General features: G+C 35.0%; 1 protein-coding gene across 4 annotated transcripts in view; it reads right to left on the bottom strand.

Annotated features, from left to right (window-relative positions):
• Nucleotides 1-15890, bottom strand: part of LOC134531206 (muscle-specific protein 300 kDa) — a 602384-nt gene that overhangs the window by 311661 nt on the left and 274833 nt on the right. For all 4 annotated transcript variants that reach the window (XM_063366862.1, XM_063366865.1, XM_063366863.1 and 1 more), the window contains exons 39-42: nt 12840-12999; nt 6530-6818; nt 4796-5098; nt 1883-2072 (exon numbers count right to left, since the gene is read on the bottom strand). In XM_063366862.1, the coding sequence (XP_063222932.1) occupies nt 1883-2072; nt 4796-5098; nt 6530-6818; nt 12840-12999 (942 nt within the window). The remainder of the gene's footprint in view (nt 1-1882; nt 2073-4795; nt 5099-6529; nt 6819-12839; nt 13000-15890) is intronic.

Below are 15890 nucleotides of genomic sequence, written 5' to 3'. Positions count from 1 at the left end.
CATTTTATTCATAAAAGTAGCGTGATAATCATCATATATTATACTCAGATATTTCTCAATACTATCTCAATACTTTTAAATTTTGAAATTCCCTGACATTTCCAGGTTTTCCCTGATAAGCAACATACTTTTTTCTGACAAATTTAAATGTTGCATTGATCACCATAAATTAAATAAAAGTGAAAAAAATTTGTGAGAAATTTACACACCATAGTTTTTAACTCTACAGATACTTCATATACTGTTTATAAAAAAAAATAGTCAACAATTTAGCTTGAACTACAAAATACATGACAAATAGTTAAATGACAACTGTTTACAGAATCACTAGCTCAAAAATTAAACCTGTAAGAATAAAAAACTGTAAAAATGTTTTAGTAAACTATTAATACACTATACCTTTACAATGAGGATGAAATAAACAAATTATAAAAAAAAAATATAATTCTTAGTGGAAATAAAGTTTTCATAAAAATCGGTCCAAAATTAATACACTAAAGTACAGAAGAGAGAATTCTTGTCTTTGACTGGTCTTAACCATGGAAGAAATCTTGGATCCAATAGCAAAGCATCATTAAATTATGTGTGCCTTGCCTTCGAGAGTGACATCTGTAAATGTTCAATACACAAAATACATTCCTTATGGAATGGGCAGTTAAAGACAATCATGAAAGAATGATTTTCCAGCACAGAAGAAAGTTATTATAACAGGAGGATTCATTTTGTCTCAGTCGTAAATTTTATAGTGCCTTGAAATTTACATTCTCATGGTATCCGCTGTTCAGACACTGGGAGTGATATAGTTGTTTCATCTGGCTGATGGCTCTACCAGGGAGCTGTTGCGCTAATTGCTGGTATTCCTTTAATCAAGTGATGCCTATCTTGCAGAGCAGCATGCCTTTAGGTCTGTGAGTGGTCAAGTCGGGCACCCGACTACGCTGGCCTGAGCAGTGGAAGGGGAATCAGGCTAGGTGCACTGGCAGGTTCTGGAAGGCTCAGTCTGGTCAGTATGTAGGTGGGCAGTCGAAATGAGTTTACACTGTTTCCGTCCACTGAGGAGGCCAGGCAGGTCGTACTCATTCACCATAAGAGGTACATTAAAATTTGTTGAAGTTAAAGTTGTGGTACATAAAACTTTAATTTTAAATTTAAAAGAAAGCTGGTCGTAAATATAAGTATTTTGTTGAGTTCATTAGGAATTGGTTTGTATTTCTAGAGAAAAGTTATTTTAATTAATTTAAGCCCATTGGTTAGTTTAACACCTATTATAAAAGTCATGGTGGAAACTTACTTATTCCCATAGATAAAATAGTTCTTGTTTAATGAATATGTTAAGATGTGTTTTCCTCTCGCAGAAGTGCTCTACTGCTAACGATGAGTTGAGCTTTCTCAGGTATGAGTTTCTTTTCCCCTTAGTGAGAATGTTTTTGGAAGATGAAAGGAATTTCACTAGAGTTAATGCACTGCAAAGCATGCATTGTTGAGAATCAGATCACAAGAATACTGTGACTGCCAATGATATGTCAATATCTACTGCTATATTGAAATTACTGCCACAACTAATTAAGGATATTAATTTAATGTTATTATTTTTTTAATTTCAATATTACAGAAAAACTTAATTAATACATTATATATGACACTTTTTATTAACATTTAAATAAACCAAACTTCAACATCATTTACAAACTATATTAGGATTTATTTCTAATATGTCATTACCATTACTTTTATTTCAATATATGTGAGGATTTACTTAATATTATGAATGTGTATAAAGCAGGGGAAAAAATAAAGTGTAAAGAGTAAAATAAATTATGTTTATTTTGTGGTTGTGATAAACTACAAAGGGTTAGTGGTGCAAGGCAGGAGGAGTGTGTACCTTGTGCTTGAGCAGCTTGGAGCGTGTCTCCTGGGTGGAGGTCCAGGCGGTGTCGGGCTGCAGAGTCTTCTCCATGGCGTCCAGCCAAGCCAGCGTCTGCTGCAGCATCTCCTGGTAGCTGCTCCACTGCAGCAGCTGTGCGTCCTGCCTCTTCTGCTGCTCCTTGATGCCTTCCTCCAGCAGGTCCCACCTGCCAGGCACACCCATGCTCCTTCACACTCATTCACCTGTCATGACAGCCAAACTATGGCACACTTCTTAGCTGGAAACACTTCTTACAAGGGAACAGGAATATTTTCTCGCTTTCATAGTTTACTATTAGTATAATTGAACAAATTTACAAATTGTAAAACTTTCTTATGAAAAGTAGGGCCTAAGACTATATAACAAAACAAAGATTACATTTCTTATTGAAAAAACTAATTCTAATGTCCATATATGTATGTTTAATAATAAATGTCTGTACAAAAAAAGTAAAATAATACATATTCTAAATTAAATTTTTCGAGAAAGAAAAAAGTGATCTGCTGTTGTGTGCTTAGAGTTCTTCTCGGTTTGCTGCATTATGAACTTTTCAATGTACCAGACACTTTGCCAAATATTGTCCGACACATATGCAGTTCCCTGAATGAAGTCCCACAGTCCTTCCAGATGCCCTAGGGTATAACAGGTTGGTTTTGGTGGTGCTCTTGCTTCACTTTCCTCATCCTCTTCATCTTCGTCATAGTCTTCTACTGCAACCACATCATTGTTGCTGCTGCTTGCTATCACTTCAGCTCTCTGAGGCTCACAAGGCAGGACGCCACTGTCAGCTTCAACATGGTCGTCAAAACTACACGTCATTTTTAGTTTGCCTTACAAATTTTTCCAAGCATTATTGCTTGCACCCTCATCGCCAACATCACCCTCCTCAGTTGGGGCTACAACGTCACCTCCAAAGCTGCCTTCTCACAGCAGTTGGCAATGATGGATGGGTCCAGCAAATTCCAAGAAGCCACAAGGAAATGCAGTGCATCTAATATAGACAATTTTTATGGTGGAGAGTTGGGTGTTGCATGATTAATTTTTGTGATTAATCTGCACACCAGTCTCTTGCGGTAATACTACTTATAGTACCTTGACCACACCCTGATCCATGGGTTGCAGCACTGATGTGGAATTAGCAGAAAGAAACTGTATTTTCAAATTCCTCAAGTTTGCAACATTCTTTGTATGGGCAGGGCAGTGATCCATAAACACAATACCATATATTATAATATAATTGTCTCCTACCTATTTTATACTAAAAACAAGTTTGAAAAACACAGTTTTTGTAAGGTAATGTTATTCATAAAAACAAAACATATTCATGGAAAGTACATTTATTTAAAAAGTAAATTATAAAAAAGCACGCCAAACAATTTAAATTAATAAGTCATGCAACAAAAACCTTTTGTTTAACTTTAAATGTTTAAATATAAAAACGAAAACCGTGACTTGAACATGAGCCGGAACTAATGCATAACTATCATAGTACACACCATGAAACAGTGCAAGCTATCAAATAATATAGTTAACTCGGCACTACACAAAGCGCGCGCGTTGCATGCAATCGGAGAGCTATCAATATCGATATTTGACTATGTGCGCGCACTCTACATGAGAATCAACATAACCAAACAAAACATGAATGATGCCAAATAGCACTGGTTTTATTTTTATACACAGTACACAGTGGCAACGAAGACAAACAGATAAAAGTTATAACATTTGAAAATGTCTTTAAAAGAAAATTTACACATAAGACCATTTCATATTTCTGATAGTTAAATAAGTAAGATGTAATATTAGAATAAATATTAGATTTCACTTTAAAATTGTTAAGTCTTCTGCTATTTATTTTGAAATAATGCCACTCAATGGGATGTTCTGTGCATGCTACTGTTTAAATCATTCAAGCAATTATTTTCAATGTCTTCATATTTTCCACTCTTCCTTTTCTAAAATGTCGATGAAATATTGCCGGCCTCTGAACGTATTTTATCTTTTTTTGGCAACAATGGTATTCAGTGTTGATGGTGGTATTCCCAGCTCTTTAGCGATCGCCACTCATAGAACCTTGGGGTTGGAACTAACTTTTCTTTTAGTGAAAATGTTCTATGTTTATTCGTACTCTTAGTTAACACCATTATTACGCAACAAAAACCATATTTTGTATCACCTTTAACTTAACAAAAACCGTAACACAAGTACAAGTTGGTACTAACGTAATGAACAGTAAAATAATACTAATCTGCAAAAGACAGAGTGCATGTGGTGCAGCAATCGCTGAGTTACCCGTATCGATAGTCAACTACGTACCTACATGCACGCACTCTATACAGTCCTCAACCTAATCAAACATGATGCCAACCACCACTGCACCGCGGTGAGCTATTGATGCGCGCACTCTTTACAGGCATTAACCTAACTAGCACAATGTCTACCAGCACTGGCTTCATTTTTATACCCACTGCACAACAGCAGCAGACATGGAACAGACTGAGGTGTTAACATTTGAAAATATGCCCTAAAGTGAATTTAAATGTCAAACAATTACATATTTTTTGTTAATTAAATAATAAAATTATAATTTCCTAAAGAATAATGCATAGTTTTATACAAAAAACTAATTTTACAAGGAACTTCTTACACGGAAAATAATAACCCACATAATATTAAAAAAATGGAGGAACAGAAATATTTGATCATACGAGATGGGAAATCATATTGTGAGGGAAAGTTTTAAACGAGTTTTACTGTACTTTCATGTCAAGTCAAGTTAAAAAGTGAAAACATTCTAGTACTTTTGTGTCTAGTAGTCTTCCAAACAATTTGACAAATCAAACTGTGGCATAACAGTACATGTCGTTCAGGCATTGAGGACGAGCGCACCTGTCGCGGAGCTGACGCAGCTGCTGGCGGACGAGCTCGCGGCCGTGGGCGGAGGTGTCGGGCAGCAGGCGCTCGCCGGCGGCCGCGAGGGAGGCGAGCCTGTGGGGCGCCTGCTCTCGCTCCAGCAGCAGAGCCTGCAGCCTGCCGGGGGCGTCTCCCCCCTGCAGGCCCCTCAGGTGCTCCTCCGAGGCAGCCAGCCAGCCCAGCGCCTCGGCGTGCTGGTCCCGGTAGGCTCGGTGGTCCTCCACCAGGCCCTGCCACTTGCCGATCACCTCCTTGCTCAGCACGAGCAGCAGCTGGTACCTGCCGGCGCCCGCAATGCCCTCTCTTAGTCCCCTACACACTTCAGTGGTCCGTTATAATGGTAATGGGCTTATGGTATGTGCATTGTTGTGTCCAGTTGTTTTTAATTCAATTAGATGAATTCCACGTCAAGAGACCAAGTGCAAAGACTAAATATGTGAGTAAGTAGTAAATTTTGACTTTAACATGGGTTCCGAAGCCATGTAAACAAGAAAATGAACATAGATGCTCAATGTAAATGTAGAGAATAAGCTGCAACATTAGACATTGGTGAAACATTGACCACTTTGGAGAACACATGCAGGGAAAAGTTAAGTTATTAATCTGAGAAGCTGGAGATTTAAAGTGGGGTTGAGTCACCTTCCAACAGCCAATTGGAAAGGTTCCTTTAATTGCAACATAAAAACAACTTTAACTAGAATCACCAGAAGCATTCACTAAATAAAACTAAAATAAGTCAGATTTTTCTATGCACTAAATAACATATATATCATTAATGGATAGCATAATTAATATAATAGTGCAGTGCTAGCCGACGGCAAATCCAGTTAACGGCATTGTTTTGCATGGCCCGCCTGAAGAATAATTCAACCAGTATATATTATTAGTTGGGACAAGATTATATGGTGAATTGCAATAAAACCGAAATACCACCGCAAAGAATGTCAATACAACATATACCACCTAAATGCAAGTTAATACACCATTTAGCACCGAAATATAACTAAAAACATGAAATCAATCAGGAATTTGAAAAAAATTAACTCAAATTACAATTTTTTAATCTTTTATCATGGTAATTGATTTAGCATGATTTTGTATCTAAATGGATTGTAAAAAAAAAATTATATAATATTGTTTGATCTTGTAGTCATACAGTAGTAACACGTTTTACATTAATGATGGTACATGTTTCAAACAAACAAAAATTTCCAATTTTATTTTTATTTTTCTGAGTAGTTCTGTTCTAGACATGATTATTAAATGATTTTACTGTAAAAGCACATTAGGTGTCAATAAGTATGAGAATATTTTAATGAAATAAGTATTAAGAAATATTTTGGTTTCAATGTGTTGAATATTACACTTTTTTTAATAAACAAAGACAATACATAAAAATAAAAACAATAACACTGAAATCTCCAGTTTTAAAAACATATTTGTCTAAGAAATAAAATCATAAAATCTTGACCCAAACTATTAGGTACTTACTGTCGTAAATTAGCCGTCTTTGTTTGCATACACGCAGAATAAAGTGTTTATAAGCAACAGTATTGTCACAGAAATACTCAGGAAAGTTATTTATATTCATATATTTCATATTTTGTTCAGTAATTAGTGTTTTTATTATTTTCATGTTTTCATTTGTTTGTAAATACTACTTTACTTCATCACATGCCATTAGTAACTGTTGACAACAAGAGGTGGTACCTGTTGCTGATCTGGGCGACGAGGGGCCTGATGCGGTCGGCCCCGCTGCTGTGCAGCAGGCTGTGGGAGCGGTCCACGAAGGCGTCCACCGCGGGCTCCTTGTCGGTGATGAGCGCTCGCTGGGCCAGGTAGCCCTCCAGCCGAGCTGCCTTGTCCTCCAGCGTGGCCTGGAGGGGCTGCTCCCTGAACGCTGCCTCCGTGGCGCGGAACCAGGCCGAGTGGGCTTCCAGCTGCTGCTCGAACTGCTCCCACTGCCGCAGCAGGCCCGCCAACTTGCTCTCCACCGCGCCTGTCGCCATTAGTGGCAACACAGACAACACCTTTTCATTACAGATTCCATCTAATGTTACTGCATTTACGTAATGTGTAACATTGTAGGACCCTGCCCTCCCCACAATTTTCGAGCAACTATTATGTCGTTTTATTCATTCGGAAAGAATCCGCTTATGTATATTTTCAAGGTTATAATTAACTAATTTTTATACTTCTATTTTATTATTATAATTATCAATGTTCGTGTAAATAATGTTTGTGTCATGATGGTTTATTTAGAAAAGAAATTAAACAATATTTTTACTGGTAGTCATTTTTCTTACTAAGTTATTAAGTGTGTAAATGCATTTGTTCAGTATGTTATTTACTGTCAACTGTGTTTTGATGCCTATATTTTACGTTATGATTCTAGAACATTTGCTATTGTTCGAGTGAAAGAAAGGACGAGAGACAGGTGCGCGATTCGGTGGCGCCACGGTTTTTTTCATACTATTTTCAATGCAGAGGCTTTCTTGCGATTTCTGTATGTGTTCTTATGGTGAGAAAGTGGAACTCGTGCATTTCCCACAGCACTTATCATATGACCGGGAAAGAGAGACAGTGAAACACGTACTGGCTTTTGTAGTTTTTCTGTAGTAAAATGAGTTGTTATTGGGCAGCCAGGTCATGTGACTCCCTCCTTCGTGTGTCGCTGGAGGCAGTGGAGTCATCCCGCCAGTTGTCTGCTTGATGTCGTCTGAATAAGTCATATTTGGCAGTGGCCCAAGCCAAAATTACATAATATGTACTAAGTAATTAACTTTACGGTTGTGGTCGGGGCTGTGCCTGTAAAAAACTTGTTTCGAACAGTGGTCGGCACTCAGCCTATAATTGGAATTTAGTGATATTTTGCCGCCATCCCAAGGACACTTATGTCCTTGGCTTGTACAGACTACGCCAAGTGACTTCGGGACTTCATTGCGAGATGCATTAAGAATGTTTTGAACAACATCAAAATTATTAAACATTCACGTTTTTGAGCAGGGCATTTTTACTTGTTTATCATGAGAACTGTGTGGATTTGTGATAATCGTGTAATCGCGAACAATGTTTTGTTTTTGTGCAGATCTAAAAAATAAATCTACATAAAAGTTCTGCTAAATCATTTTCTTCAATAAAAACTGCATAACCAAATTCTCCCTTAACCTCTAAATTAAAAAGATCAACAAAATTTTTTTTTCGGCGAACATTCTTCTTATGTATTATTTTTGAAATGTATATGAATGTTGCAAGTCAGGTCGTCTTTTAGCCGGGCCAATCGGAGTTGTAATAAATTGAGCTAATGATGTTGGTTATATCAGAGCTAAACCAAATTAACACTTAAATATCAAGTACCAACAATTTAATATTATGTAAAATAGAATTTTCCTGAACATAATTAGTACCTATTGTTGTTTAAACTATGACAGCAACAAATAGCAAAATCGTACGAAAGACAACATCGGTATAAATAATACAGAAAACCATTCAGGGCACAACTAAAATTCATTCAGCATTGCCAGGGATTAAAACACTTTACACATTAAAACAATTTTTAACACAATTAAAACTCTCACCAGTATTTTTGTTAGTTGAGGGCTATAAAACATGTTCCTTCCTGTAAATTTTCTCATTGAGAACCTTTCAATCACAGTAATCTGCACATTATGAATTTTGAGTTCTAAAAGTACCTCTTCCCTACTTGTCCAGAATAATTTTTTTAATATTCATTCAAAATCACTTTAATGGCTGTATAACAAACATAAATCAAAACAAAATGTAATGGTAAAATTTTAACTAACACATTTTTTCCTTAGGGTAGCCCTTAAAAACTTAATTATTCAAGCACAATGAAAAATAGACCAACAATCATTCACATGAAAAATAAAGTTAACAGTTTTCAGTCAAGGCTTCTTTTTTTTTACTTTTATACCAATGGTAATAATTATAAACGCGAGAGAATAAAGAAAATAAATTGAGCGGAGAGCAACTTCCTCTCCCTCCGACTAATCATCGGCAACCCATAGTGGCACATTCCTCACATCCGCTTGAGACCAATAAACAGCACTCAAAAATAGTAGTTGGCTTTAAAAAATTATCGGGTTCCTCACAATTTTCCCGGCACCTTGGAAATGTGCGGACAATGCTTGCACTAAAGTGATAATAAGCATTAAAAATTTATTGTCTGCTTTGGTAATACAATCATAAATATAAATTGGAAAGTAAGTTGAATTGTCAATAACCTAATTTAGAGTTCTGAACTGAAAGCAAAGGTAGGTCAACAATTAAAATCACACATTTTTCTATTTTTTGTGTGTGAGTACATGCCCAGGGCCTTTGTGGTCGCTCTTTCCCCTGCATGGCCAATTGGTAATCAATGAAAGCAAAACTAACGACAGGTTTTATCAATAATTACTTGTCTTTAAATATATTTACAATTTAGACATTATTAAAATGGATGTAACTAAATTAGTGTTACTCCTTTCCTTTATCTTAATATCTCAACTGTAAACAGATTGCCTGCATTGCGATGAAACAAGCTGAACGTAAGTCTGCACAGTGACTCACGGTGACGTCTGTGAAACTGCCGCCAACACGGCATAGTTGCAAGGAGGAAAGTTGGGAGAGAGCCATGGCAAGGAAATTGTAATCTCAATGAACTTGTTCTCAAAGTGAAACATCTTATGGCAAACAACAGGAATCATCCCTTTTCACAAACAATGTCCTCAATGATGACCTAGAGTTGCATCTTAACATTGACTTTCGACTTACTAATGCACGCTATTTAAGGCCTGCATACCTGGGCATACATACACGGTGTGCAGAGCTTCACAAAAAACCATGCGATTTGAAAACTGCTCAAGATTATCTGAGTGGTGCCTGTTTATAAAAAGCATTACAGAATACGCTGAGGGTAGTTGAATAATTCCGTTTTCGTATTTTATTTTTAAACTGTATTTTTAGAAGAGTAAAAATGTCTAAAATACGTGTTTCCAGAATAATATTTAGTCATGAAACATCCAAGATAGATTATTAAAAGCACTAAAGGGACTTTCATTACACCTTTATCTTCATTTCTCCGCCATATGTTACGGATACCTCACACATCTCATAGCTGCCCTATGTACGATGAGGAGACTGCGCGTCAGTTTAAAGGTTCTCGCTTAGAGGAGATACCACGCTAGAAGCACCATCTACGAGCAACACATTTTTAAGACACCTTCAGTCAAAATTAAAATAACTACAAATATGCACACAGAATCTTGTAAAGCAAAAATAGGTACTCATTAAATAACTCTAATTTCTAATAAACAGGCTGTTTCAGGAGCGTACACAAAATTTAATTAGGGAGAAGAATACTAGTATTAGTTGCGAAGCAAATGTCAAATGTTTAAAATATTCGAATTATGAATATGTTTTCTAAGCATAAAATACTGGAATAAATTTAAAAAAAATTATCATTTATAATATTTCTTCTTATCATAAAATGGATTGGGGCCTATTTTTAATTGCATTTGATAGAAATTATATAATAACTAGGCATAAAATTATTTTTGTGCAATGATAAAAGGAGACCAGAGCTTCTTCACAAACGCAAAGCTTCGCATCACATTATAGGCTTCAAATAAAACAAACAGCAAATTCCCTGACAAAGTCAAATGAAATATTAAAAAGGGCTTTAATTTAATTAGTCAAAGCTTCACACAGGCCTAGATAGAACATATTTTCCTACTATTTGCCTGGTGTGTGTGTATATATATATATATACTAGGGATGGGATTTTCGAATCTTGGATTCGTCGAATATACCGAATCCTTTGGATTCGAGGATTCGTAGGATCCGAGGTGGGATTCGAGGTAGGATTCGAGGTGGGTTTTTAAGAGTTTTAGGTAGTAATTGAAAATTGTAGTGCTGGGCGAAGTTCGAAAATTTAGAACCGAACCGAACCCTTACGTTCAGTTCAGTTCGAAACATCATAAAATATATTCGAAAAACCGAACGTTCGTTTAAAAAAAAAAATGACGTTTTTCTAAATTTCTAACCCCCATTTGAGAATATTCACAAAACAGCACAACAAAATTCCATTACTTGTAATATTCCGACTTTTATCGCATAATCGTCGCCTCAACAGTTTCAAGCGCAGACAAAATTTAAAAAAATTATTAATCGTCGCATAACTTGCATAGCATTTTTTTCATATAGGCACGCTTTGTTTTTTGTTTACTTTAGAGATTTTTGTATGCATTTCTCGTACTACGTAATATAAACTATCGTACAAATGCCAAAGGTATTGTATATTATACCTTTAACTATAGTGCGTGTACGAGAAGTGTTGTAAAATCACCAAACATTGCGTACCCCATACGTTAGACTAAAGCGCATGTACGATAACTCTCGTATTTCGGCAAAACTAACGTGATCAAGTTAACACAAGACAAATGCGGTAGGAAATGATTACGTGAATTACGTATTTTAAATTACTGGGATGTATTTATTTTCTTTGGCCTTTTTGGTTATAACAGTCAAGTACTGAAAATATTAATTTAATCTTGTGTATTAAAAGTACTGGTCCAGTAAATTTTACAGTACGGTACTAAGTTGACTAGCGTAGTCGCGGCAGCCATCATTATTTCTCGTGTTTTCTTTTTCCTGACGCAAATTTCTATAACCACACTTCTTATTTTACGTTTACAATGTTATTGTTCTTGAGGTGATTTGCGATGAGCAGGCTTACGTCGTTGAAGTTTTCAAAATGGAGAAAAGATAATGACAACCCAGATGACCCAGAACCACCCCAAAAAATGTCTAAAGTTTCTTCTGACGAGCAGCATTCTTCCAAGAAAACAGCAACTGCAGTCAGCGGGTTTTGTAATGTAAATAGGTAACTTAATTCACATTCGACTTTTTTTTAATGTCCTATTAAAAAGTTTTACTTATTAAAAATGTTAGGTTATGTCTACCACAAAAATATGTTATGCTGAATGTTACGTCATCTTTATAATATTATATTTTTTTTAATGAAGGTTAGTATACACTGAAAAAGGAAGATACTCCTTATGAAATTTAGATGGAACTACTTCATGAATTAAAAGTATGTATATATAAAGAAATTAAATGCAAAATGATTTTCTCTAAACTGTTTTCTTTCCTTCATTATTTATTGCATAAACTTTACTTATAAAATGTTTTGCAATTTAATAAAGCTAAGCTATATAAAGTTTTAATTTTACATATGGCTGGAGAACTTTTATTTCTCACCATTCAGTTAAAGACCAAAATGCTGGTGGTCGGTTCATTTTAATTCAAAACAATTATTTCTGTATGAGGTTTGGTTCAGCTCGGTTCAAAATTTTTTTGCTATGGTTTGATTCAGTTCGGTTCGGTTCGAAACCAGAGAACTGAGGTTTGTCCAGCTCTAGAAAATTGTATACCTAAACATTATAAAGGTAACGGAAATAGCACAAACATAAGATAAACAAAGCTGCATTTTGTCAATTAGCATAACTACTCAATCATTTCCAACCTTCAATAATATAACATTGCAGAAAAAAACGTAACTTTTTTTAAATGGTATTTGTTATACAAACATATTTTATTGAAAACATAGGAAGGATTAATTTAACAGAGAATTAGACAGATGCAAACTTACGTGTGTGGTTTTTGAGGTTATTTGTCTCTATTTTATATCAGGTGTATACACTATGCACTTATTTTATAATTTTATAAATACACATGTGATTTTTTTTAATACATAGGCCTATGTAATTTTTTAAAATAAATGTGTGATTTTTTTTAATAACATGTGAAGTTTAGTGTGGGACTGGGATTCGAGATTCGATGACAAACACTGAGGATTCGAACAAGGATTCGGATTCGACCAAAATGTGGATTCGTCCCATCCCTAATATACACACACACACACACACACACACACACATATACACACCACACACTCTCATCTACCCCCTGCATACCACCCTGGACTATTTAATACGCACACAAATGCACACACACATACCTATTCTGGAGAGATGTTCCTTATGAGCTGCCTCCAACCCATCAACTTCCTTTTGGAGATCATCAATGCCTTTTGGAACAGTGCTTTGGCTGACAAGTTTGCACAGTTCCCTCAGCTGGCCAAGCTGCTGTTCCCCTTCACCTTGACTGTCTTGCAGCATCTGGAAGGTATGTCCACCAATCATCAGCCAGGTTGTGCTATTAAAACTCATCAGTAATTTAACATGCGAAAAAGGATTCCCAAACAGTGGTGTTCCTACATGGGGAGTCATCAGGAGGTAAAACTTCATAGTGTATTCATAAACTAAGTGAAAGTCATTACAGTGAAAGGTCATTAATAAAAATTCTGTTCATAAAAAACTCTCATATACTTGTATATATACTGTAAATTGTAATTTGTTATGGTTAAACTTTATATTTATTTAATATTGTAATTTGTGATGTTTTTAAAAAGTAATTTAAGTTGATTCAGTTTTCAGTTTAATTATTTTTAATTTTACGGGCTTTTATTTGCACTCTGGAGATTTTTGCTTACAGTTGGTAATAGTTTTTAAGATAACTATAATTTTTGTATATTTTTTTTTGTTAATTTTGAATGTATTTTCAGTTTCATAAACCTAATTAACTAATAGACAGTTCATCTAGGAAGTTTTGAACTAAATGAGTGGATAAACACGTCATCAAGTGCCTCTGGAAGATAGCTGACTGCGACACCGCTAGGGAGGGAGGCCATGAAGTCGCCGGCGCGAGTGACGGGACTCGGCTGTTCGCTGTCGTTAGAGCCACGTGCCGCATGGAGTCACCGGGAAATACTTCGCGGCAAATTACCTTTGCTAGCCTGGTGTAAAGGCACGGGGTTTATGAATATGTGCGTTATCAGCTGCAAGTGTGCGACGTATGAGATACAAGAGACGTACACGCCCGGACTTGAGCGTGTGCAAGAGGGCATGCCAGATGCTGCCTGAGGGTTACAACATGCGGAGCATTTTGCAAAATAATCTAGTTTGGTTCTCGGTTTATGCCTGATTTCGCTTTTCATTATGCAAGCAAGATCTGCAGCTCGAGTTTGAGAGAGTGTCACAAACTCCGTGGAAACTGAATGTGGTTTAAATGTTTAATGTTTAATATACATAAGGCCGTTGTGTTAGATTTTTGAATCATTTTTGGTGTTGTTTACTGCCTCAGAATACAGCCATCATTTTATATATTTATTTATTTTTTGTAGAAGATGTATAAATTTGAAGATGTTAATGTATAAAAGTCAGTCGTGCTGTATTTTTTTTAACAAGTCATTTATCGTGTTGGTTATATACTGAGATCAAATATGACATTCTTAAGCTATATAATAAATTTGAATTTCCTTCTTAAATGCACTTAAAATATGATAGTGTTAAAAATGTTGATGTAAATATTTTTTTTTATATTAAAGTTTTACGAATGTGTTAATATTTCCCATGTATCGTCGTTCGTGTTCAAAGGCATTTAATGGGTTTTTGAAATAATATTTCAAGTAGTAAAAAACTATTGTGCTCTTTTGTGTGAGGCCATCCAGATTGGCATCATACTAAAAATTTTAGTGAATAATTTTTTGCTTTTCGTATTCTGGACATCTGTAGAATGAAACAGCACATTTAGTGAGACTCAAAATTTAAAAATGGTGTTAAAATTATTTTTTTTAAAGTTTTCATAATTTGAAGGCCGTTCCCAGTCAGGTGCCCAAAGTGTGGAGATTTGTTCCTGTGAGGAAAAATCAGTACAGTAAATATGAGACTTTAAAATTAATTATTCTATTTAGATATGTTTCAGACACTATTAATGCATATTATGCATTTATATGAGAGTATGGTATGTTAAAGTAATATAATATTACAGTTTTCTGAGCAAAAAATAATTTTTCATACATTTCCCTTATTTCACAATTTCCTGTATGTATTTTACATTTTCAGACACCCCTTTGTACTTCAATTTTGATATATATAAAAAAAAGCAGAGCCACTAAATGTTTTAAAATAGACTACAGTAGAACCCATTTTTTATACCATTCAAGGGAGTGTCTGAAAATAATGTTAAGAAGGGAAAGCATAAAATAAGGGAAACTGTGATATTATATGACCTTAACATATACACTGATATACACATAAAACTATTCATTAAGAGTGTTTCTGTTTACATAAAATAATTATCATTGAAGTCCCATATTTATTTATTTTATTTGTCACATGCCCACAAACAGTCAGGGAATTTCAGAGTGGGAACATATCTTACAGAGTAAAGGTAAGCATACATACAGTATATGTGCACATGTACTTTCATACTTTAATTAGCAACTATACTTTCATACTTTAAGTAACAATTCATAGTAACTTCAAACATTTACAGATTAAGAATATTAATATAAATATAAATACAGTACTTTATTACCAACCTGAGCTGCATTTCCTTCAATGATTTCACAATTTTTCACAATTGTGTTCACAGTTGAAATAGGCACACCTAACCTCTCAGCGAGTAAAACACGAGTACATTTGTGCTCGTACATGCAATTTAAAATTTTTAGTTTTTAATAAATTTAAAATGTTTTTGTCTTTAACATGTTAGATAAAAATTCAGTTAATTATTCACAGTAAAGGAAATAATTTTTAAGCATATTGATATTTAAATTTGTTACTGACCACATTATTTTTAATGGACTTTGACAAAGATGAATGCTGTCAATATAAACTACGTAATACTGTATGTATAAGTTACTGATGGACATTCAGGATTTATTAAACTTCAGGCTAACATTACGTGCTGACATTTTCTCAAATCCTGCCGGAGTTGGCAACTTGTAAATACATATAATTTACACATTGAAAAAACCAGGAGCTACAGCGTTAGAGTTCCCAATAGCATTTTTGATTTGGTATTTCACACAAAAGTGTTATGTTTATATGTACATGATAAACAAGAGAATAATGAATTTATGGAGGTATAGCATCAACTGCGGGAAGCAGATAGTAGGTTCATTGTAATCAACGGGAATTTATTGCATTGGGTTAAATGAGGTTAA

This window comes from Bacillus rossius, chromosome 3 (genome assembly GCF_032445375.1).
Source record: "Bacillus rossius redtenbacheri isolate Brsri chromosome 3, Brsri_v3, whole genome shotgun sequence".
Classification (NCBI taxonomy): domain Eukaryota; kingdom Metazoa; phylum Arthropoda; class Insecta; order Phasmatodea; family Bacillidae; genus Bacillus; species Bacillus rossius.
Note: the sequence above shows the minus strand (reverse complement) of the source record. Positions and strands in the feature narration are given on the sequence as shown.